The sequence below is a fragment of the Pelodiscus sinensis genome, chromosome 5 (genome assembly GCF_052426305.1).
Source record: "Pelodiscus sinensis isolate ZL-2025 chromosome 5, ASM5242630v1, whole genome shotgun sequence".
NCBI classification, from domain to species: Eukaryota; Metazoa; Chordata; order Testudines; family Trionychidae; genus Pelodiscus; species Pelodiscus sinensis.
The window spans coordinates 133109906-133118544 of record NC_143056.1 but is presented as its reverse complement, the minus strand read 5'-3'; the positions used below and the strand labels follow the sequence as shown (position 1 = coordinate 133118544).

The window sequence follows — 8639 nt, the reverse complement described above, 5'->3', positions numbered from 1 at the left end:
ATGGCCTATGACCGTTATGTGGCCATCTGTAACCCGCTGCACTATACAGTCACCATGTCCTGTCAGCTTTGTAGCCTCATGGTGGCTGGTATGTATGTTCTGGCATTGGTGGATGCATTAATAGAAACATGTTTTATATTTCAGCTGTCATTCTGCCGCTCCAACGTCATCAATCACTTCTACTGTGATGTGCCCCCAATGCTAGCGCTCTCCTCTTCTGACATCCGCACGAGTGAGACTGTGATTCTGACCTTAGTTGGCTTCATTGTAGTGAGCAGTGTGGTGATTGTCCTCCTCTCCTATGTCTACATCATCTCCAGCATCCTGCGGATCCGCTCCGCCGAGGGCCGGCGCAAAGCCTTCTCCACCTGCGCTTGTCACTTGATTGCGGTGGGCATGTTTCATGGCAGCCAACTCTTCATGTATGTACGACCCACCTCCAGCTATTCCATGGACACCGACAAAATAGCCTCTGTGTTTTACTCACTGGTGATCCCCATGCTGAACCCCCTCATCTACAGCTTCAGGAACAAGGAGGTGAAGGGCGCCCTGAGGAAAGCCATGAACAAACTCCTAACCAAATCTGGATAACTCCATTTAGACTTAGTGATGGGGAGTGGAAATGTGTGAATTCAATTTCCAGCCTATTGTAATTTAATTTCCAGTAGCCATGCGAATATTGTTCTTTGTTATATTGCATAATTGATTTATTGGTATCCAAACAAGGCCTGCAGTCCTCAGTTGAAAAGTGCTTCTTTCATTAAGCTGTTTCTCCTTCAAAGTTTAAGGATGCTCCTGTTTTGTGTGTGTGAGCCCAGTAATATATGTGATGTGCTTCGAGAGCATGGAGATGTTGGGATTGAAGAGTGGGGCTTCTAATCTATCTCCCTCTCTCTGTAGCAGGGTAGGTTTTGTTCTGCAGTTGTGTGTCTGAAGTGTGTGATGTCTAAGACTCAGTGGAAGGGAGTTTTGCACTCTCCTGCTACGCTGCAGCCCTTTGTGTGTTCTGGGGAGTTCTTGTGTGTTCCTGGCTTGTGTCCAGGAATCGGAAAGAGAAATGTGATTTCCCTCAAAATGACTTTTAATGTCTGAAGGGTACAACACAACACAGACCAGCAAAGAACTTTGTGAGTGTGCATCTTCTGTGACAGTCTACGCCGAACTGAATAGACGCTAGTATGGAAAGGGTGAGCTTTTTCTGCCATATAAATTAAACAGACAGCAACATCTTCTCAGACTCTTCCTATTGATATGACAAACCACGGGTTCACTATAACTTAGTTCTGCCAGAAATTTGTATAGACTCTGAGGAGCAGGGACTCTGGGAATTGTACGGCCGAGGAGATTGGGAGTGGGAAATGGAGAGAGCTTTGAGTAGACAGGTGGTGATAAAAATTGAAAAAAATAAATTCATTTCCATCCGATCCAAATATGAAAATTCCCAACGTGTTTGGCAAATTGAAAGCATTGTCGGAAATCTCCTGTGAGGTGGAAGAGAAGCGTGCCAAGCGATCCTTCCCTTCCCAGGTTGTTTTCAATGGAAAAGCAAAACCAATGAAAATAGATTGGTAAAATGGATGAGAGTGAAACAGGTATAATCCCTGGCAGACTTTAATCCAATGATTCGAGCAATCCCGTGGGATATGGGAGACACGTATCAGACCCCCTTTGTCTGAGGGCGAGAAGCAATTTGAAATTGGCTCTCCCCCAATGATGGGCAGTGACCTGGTGACCGGGCTATGTTGTGTGATAAATATCCCTGAGGACTGGTCAATGCTTATCCGGTCAGGCCATATGCTACTTAAGTCAATGTACCTTTCGTCTGGCTTATAGCTGTGCTCTTCCTGCGCTGCATGGATGGGAGAGTTATGCAGTATGGAGTCTTCCAATTTCAAGGGTTCAGGCTGAAAGTCAACTAGCCAGTAAGACTGGTGGTGGTGGAGAGATATCTTTGCATTGAATTAATTTACCTCATTAAGTTAGGCATTAGCTGCTATTTACCCTCTATTTCTCATGACTTAAGATCCTTCCTTCTGAAATCAATAAAATTGTCGTGTGGCTTTCTCTAAGCCAGCGTGTCTGCGAAGCTGTATTTGAAAACAGGATTTTTGCCTCTTATTTTCTATTGATTAATGACCCAATTTATATGCGTGGTTATTGTTTAAGGGGGTGCTGGACAGGACAAATCAGACATTCCATGCTGTATCCCTAGGCCTTGTGACCTACAGGTTCATGCTCTGTGCTGTCAGGATGAAAAACAGCAGAGGATCCCCTTGTTCATAGGGCTGCCAGAGACGGAACCCAGCGCTTTAGGTGTGAACTCTTTGCATAGCCGCGGTGCTGAGGCCAAAGCCCCAAACTGGGATTAATCCAGGTAAAAAGAAAACGAAAGCGAGCAGAACAGTTTATAGAATTGCTTAGAACTCAATGTGTGAAATAGTTGCAGTAGCCCATAGCCTTCGTAATCTACAGCTCTCAGAGCACTTTTCAGAGGAGTGTTCATTTCCTCTTATCCATTTGAATAACAGAGTATCTAAGATGTGAGAGGTTTGAAAGGGCGACCAGAATTGCAAATCAAGCCCGGGATTTAAATATCCCGTGCTGGATTTGCATGTTCCCGGCCGGTCGCCATTTTAGAAATTGACTAGCCCGAAGTAACTGCCCACATCTGCACGTGGCAGTGAAACAGGATTCTGATTTAAAGCCACTAATTTGAATTAGCTGGTAAACCTCATTGCAGGAGGAATACCAGCTAATTCGAGTTAGGGTTTTAAATTGGAATCCCATTTCACTGCCGCGTGTAGACGCAGGCAATTACTTCAGGCTAGTCAATTTCTAAAATGGCAACTGGCAAGGAACATGCAAATCAAGCACGGGATAATTAAATCCTGGGCTTGATTTGCAATTCCGGTTGCCCTCGTTAGCCTCCCTAGATCAATCTAGGGTGCTAGTGTAGACATACCCTGAGAGAGAAGAGCCCAAATCATACTTTCAAGGGTCCAGTTCACATTAAATAGGCCTCAGGGGAGATCCAGCCCTCTAGTTCCACAAGGAAAAACAAGGCAACAACATTTATTGCAAGGGCTCTGCACAGCTCCTCTCTAGGGAGCAAACCTGTAAGACTCCAAGCCAACGTTAAGACCTCGTATCCCAGGAAGCAGTTCTTGAGGAATTCACGGAGACATGGGCATGATTAGCAAACAGGGAAATGTCCTGCAAGAAAAAATAAAGGGTCACACATCAGGCATCAGAAGTAGTAATACACACAAACCTGGAGGACATTTTCACTTAACCTGCCTGGCCATTCCATATTGCATTTAAGAGAAGCCCTTCTTCTACAAAGAGGTTTCACCACCCAATGACAGAGAGAGAGTGCAGGACTGGAGTTCATTGGCATGTGTGACACTGTCATCCTGGACTTGAATAACGGTATTAACTGCATAATGCTCTACAAAGGCAATTTCCTATGCCTGTGACATTCACATTTCACATCTTCAGAGTGGTAGCCAAGTTAGTCTGTAACAGGAAAAACTTAAAAACCAACAAATAGTCCAGTAGCACCTTGAAGACTAACAAAACAAGTAGATGTGATCATGAGCTTTTGTGGGCACAACCCACTTCTTCAGATGACTGGAGTATTAAAAGTCCAGATCCAAGAATAAATAAAGGAAGGGAGCAATATGGGGGGGGGGGGAGAAAAAGACAGTGGGTATGTCTACACTAGCCCCCTAGTTCGAACTAGGGTGGCTAATGTAGGCATTCGAACTTGCAAATGAAGCCCGGGATTTAAATATCCCAGGCTTCATTTGCATGTTCCCGGGCAGGTGCCATTTTTAAATACCCTTATTTCGAACTGACTGCCCGTGGCTACACGCAGCAGTCAGAAGTTAATCCAAACTAAGTCCTTAGTTCGGATTAAGGAGTAACAGGAGACCCCAGTACTATGTCACTTCCTCACTGACTTGTCCACAACTCCAGCTCACAGCCCAGGAACTCTGAGAATAGCACTCCCCCATCACCATTGCCCTTCAACTAAACAGCTTTCAGGTCCTTGGGCTGCTCCCCACTGGGCTCAGCCTTCACTCACACTTCAACTTTACCTCAGGGCAAATGTTCATTCCAGCCCAGCAGCCAGCCAGGAGCCCTTCCGCACACATAGCCCCAGTCCCACGGTGTTCAACTTGTTTTTCTCATGACCCAGTTGAAGAAAATTGTTGATGCCGTGACCCAATGTAATTTGACTAGAGTGTGGGCCTCGGGCTGGGGCTGAGGGTGAGACCTTTGGACTGTAGGAGGAGGCTGTGGCTTTAAGGGGTCAGGGTAGGGGGTGATTACCTTGAGTAGCTCCCGGTCATGGGTTGAGTGGGGGTGCCAAGGGAGCTCCCTGGCATTGCAGGCCATGCTGCCCCCAGAAGCAACCAGCAGTGGGTTCCCCAGCCAATGGGAGACCAGAGCTAGTGCTTGAGACGGGACAGTGAACGGATTCCCGTGCCCTCTCCCCTGCCACCAGCTGCTTCTGAGGCGCAGCACAGTCTGTGGTGCCAGGATGGTCAGGGAGATGCCTTAGCCTGCTCCCCCTCCCCATTCACCTGATCCCCCTGTAGCAGAGACCCAGAGCCTGACACTTCATCACCCATTCCTGTGCCAGGACCTATAGTTTGAAAGCCACTGGCCTAGACCCGGCCAGCACAGAGCTGTCCATGGTGCTAAATGTCAATTTATCCAGTGAGGAGATCAATGGAGCTACACACATTTACACCAGTTAGGAATCGGGATTTCGGATTTCCATGCAGCTATGTCCATTTACACCACTTGGAAATTGGCTCAGTGACATCACTAAAATTAGACAGATTTTCTAACGATCCATGGCTGTTTGAACTGAACACGGCGGGATAAAATATACCCCTAAATTCACACCCTGTCTCTGTGATAGAAATTGCATCGTTTCATAACACAGGAGGAAAGAGTGGACCAATTCATCCCTCGTGGACAAGTTACATCAAGAGCGGCTTTGCTTCACCAAGCGCATTAATTAGCAGTTGTGTTTCTCTGAGCTCAGGTACTCCCAGTTGTGTAAGGGAGCATGTCTCATAGATCACAGATCTCAGTATAAAACATCTCGAATGTCTTAAATGGGCAGTTGCCGTCAAAGGGGAAACGCCACCACATCTCTCTTCATAGCAGGTAGGTGCTGTTGTACCACATCACAGTCACACTCATGCAGACACCATGCTGATTAGCAGGCTTTGAATTCAAGATCTCCGGCACTAAAAGCCTCCATCCCAGCTCCTACCCTCTGACCTCTATGGTTGGAAAAAAGCCATTAATGACTCACAGAGGCAAGCGCCTCTCATTCTGTATCTGGGTTTTAGTACAGACTAATGTAAATGCCATTTTCAGATGCCAAACGTTTAATTAGCACAGCAAGCAAAATGTGTCCTAAACTGATATGCAGGGCAACAGAGCTGCCCTTGCACAAAGATGGTAGAAAGATTAAAATTCTTTTACTCTCACCCTTTCTTGAACTAAGGAATAATCTCTTCTCTCTGAGTTGGTTTTCAACTTGATTCTCCAAAAGCAGACTCACAAGTCTCTATTTGATGCTGGGATCAGTGAAGAGGAGTGTGCGTGTGTGTGTGTGTCATGATTAACCTGCGTGTCCTTGTATGTGTGCAGTGTGTGCACTGTACAGAACACCAGGAAGGATCAGCTGTGAACATCTGGATCGGTGAACTGATACTGGTGCCCATTAAGTATCTGATACTGACACTGGTCTGATACTAGTGCCCATTAAGAAACTGTTCTCCATATTTCTTCACTTCGTTACAGAGAAGGGATAACTCACCAGAGTCCTCCACGTGCCCACTTCCCTGTAGCTGCCTGATCTCGGCACAGAGGAGATGGAAGAGGGAAATCACTCAGAGGCGACTGAGTTCATTCTCTCAGGACTGACAGATCGTCCGGAGCTGCAGGTCCCTCTGTTTTTGGTGTTCCTCATGATTTATATTGTCACTCTGGTGGGAAACGGGGGGATGATCTCGTTGATCACGACTGACCCCCGACTCCACACCCCCATGTACTTTTTCCTCCGGAATTTGTCTTTCAGTGATCTCTGCTATTCCTCAATAATTTCCCCAAAGATGCTGCAGATTTTCTTGGCTGAAAGGAAAAGTATTTCTCGCACTGCCTGCGCTGTGCAAATGTATTTCTTTATCTATTTTGCAGATCTTGAGTGTCTCTTGCTGGTTGTGATGGCCTATGACCGTTATGTGGCCATCTGTAATCCGCTGCTCTATACGGTCACCATGTCCAGGCAGCTTTGTAGCCAGCTAGTGGCTGGGGTGTGTGTTGTGGGGTTGGTGGATGCATTGATAGAAACATGTTTTACATTCCGGCTGTCATTCTGCCGCTCCAACGTCATCAATCATTTCTACTGTGATACTCCTCCATTGCTGGTGCTCTCCTCTTCTGACACCTTCATCAGTGAGACTGTGATTCTTACCTTTGTTGGCTTCATTGTAGTGAGCAGTGTGGTGATTGTCCTCCTCTCGTATTTTTACATCATCTCCAGCATCCTTCAGATCCGCTCTGCCGAGGGTCGGCGCAAAGTCTTCTCCACCTGCTCTTGCCACTTGACAGTGGTGGGCATGTTTCATGGCAGCCAACTCTTCATGTATTTACGCCCTCCCTCCAGCTATTCAATGGAGACCGACAAAATAGCCTCTGTGTTCTACACGCTGGTGATCCCCATGTTGAACCCCCTCATCTACAGCCTGAGGAACAGGGAGGTGAAGGATGCCCTGAGGAAAGCAATGAAAAAACTCATCAGAAAATCTTGTTAACTCAGTACTGCTTCTGTGATGTGATGTGGAAACAAGTGAATTCAATTCCCAGTCCATTGTAATTTGACTTCCAGAGTCCATGCTAATGTTTTTTGTTATACTGCGTTTTTAATTTATTTCTATCCAAATCAGGCCTACTGTCTCCGACAGAGAGCAAAACTTCCTTTGTGCATCTGTTTCTTCTTCGATATTCAAGGAGGCCCGTTTCACATCTGTGAGCATAAAAATATAGGTGATATGCTTTGAAAGCATGGAGTTGTTTGCATTTGGATCAAAGCGCAGGGTATCTGATCTGTCCCCCTCTTGGTTGTACCGAGGTACGTTTTGTTGTACAGTCACGAGTCTGAAGTATGTGATGTCTATGACTAAATGAAAGGGAGTTTTGCACCCTCCTGTTACCCTGTAGCCCTTTGTGTGCAGCTGTGCTCTTCCTGTGTTACATAGATGGGAGATATGCAGTTTGGGATCTTTCAATTTCAAAGGGTCTGGCTGAAATACAACTAGCCAGTAAGACTGATGGCGGTGGTGAAAACTATCTTTGCATAGAATTAAATTTCCTCATTAAGTTAGGCATTAGATGCATTTTACCTTTTATTTCTTTGCAATCTATTCTGACTTTTATGTCTCATGACTTAAGATGTGTCCTTCTGGAATCAATAAAAGTGTTGCATTGAGTTCTCTAAGCCAGTGTGTGTTTTCTTTGACATGTGTGGGAACTTCTATTTGAAAACAGGATTTGTGTCTGTCATTTTCTATTGATTAATGACCCACTTGATATCAGTGGTTATTGTTTAAGTGGGGCTGGACAGGACAAGTAACACATTCCAAGAAGTATCCGAAGGCCTTTGACAGAGAGGTTTGTGGTCTGTGCTGACGGGTTGAAAAGCAGCACGGGTTCTCTTGTTCATGAGGCTCCCAGAGGTGGAACTCAGAGTACTGGGTGTGAGCTCTTTTCATAGCCCTGGTGTCTAGGCCAAAGCCCCAAACGGGGATCAATCCAGGTGAAAAGAGAAAGAAAGTGAGCAGAAAAGTTTATACAAATGCTGCAGAACTCAATGTGTGAAATAGCACACAGCTTTGGTAATCTACAGCTCTCAGAGCACTATCCAGGAGAATGTTAATTTCATATCATCCATGAGTAACAGAGTATCTGAAATGCGAGGGGTTTGAAAGGATTGATTCAAAAATGACCAGCTGTGGAAGGAACAGTGAGAGAGAGGAGCCCAAATGATACGTACAAAAGTCTGGTTCACCTTCCCCAGGACATGCTGTAGAATGGCGTGATTCTGAGCTAGAGCACTGGGACTCCAGCTTTAATTCTACTCAGATTACCGTCGTTCCTCAGTAGCTGGACCCTCATGTTTGGGTGAAGAGTTGCCTGTTCTATCAAGGCAATGTAAGGAAATGACTTAGGGACTTTTGGAGAGGTGGCCAACAAAGAAAGCGGAAACCATTCCCATCCTTGTACTATCATGTTCAATAGGCCTGAAGAGACACCTAACCCTCTAGTTTCACAAGGGAAAACAAGGCAACAACATTAATTGCATGGGCTCTGCACAGCTCTTCTACAGGGAGCAAAGGTTCTCCAGGGAGCAAACCTGTAAGACTCCAAGCCAAGGTTAACCCCTGCTATCCCAGGAAGCTGTTCCAAAGGCATTCACGGTGACATGGGCATGGTTAGCAAACAGGTCAATGTCCTACGACAAAGGACAAAGGGACACATATCAGGCATCAGAAATGGTAATACACCTAAAGCTGGAGGGGAACATTTTAACCTGCCCGGCCATTCCATACCTG

At 45.9% G+C, this 8639-nt stretch overlaps 2 protein-coding genes across 2 annotated transcripts; both read left to right on the top strand.

The window, feature by feature from the left end:
• Positions 1-591, top strand: LOC102446653 (olfactory receptor-like protein OLF2). Its single transcript, XM_006136532.3, has one exon. It carries the CDS (start codon positions 1-3, stop codon positions 589-591), a length of 591 nt encoding a protein of 196 aa, XP_006136594.3.
• A 5309-nt stretch (positions 592-5900) lies between these two features.
• LOC142818194 (olfactory receptor 5AR1-like) lies at positions 5901-6842 on the top strand. Its single transcript, XM_075928843.1, has one exon. The coding sequence runs from the start codon at positions 5901-5903 to the stop codon at positions 6840-6842; it is 942 nt and encodes a 313-aa protein (XP_075784958.1).
• The last annotated feature ends 1797 nt before the right edge of the window (positions 6843-8639 follow it).

Coding starts and splice junctions, on each gene's coding strand:
- LOC102446653 (XM_006136532.3), top strand. CDS start 1: ATGGCCTATGACCGTTATGTGGCCATCTGTAACCCGCTGCACTATACA.
- LOC142818194 (XM_075928843.1), top strand. CDS start 5,901: ATGGAAGAGGGAAATCACTCAGAGGCGACTGAGTTCATTCTCTCAGGA.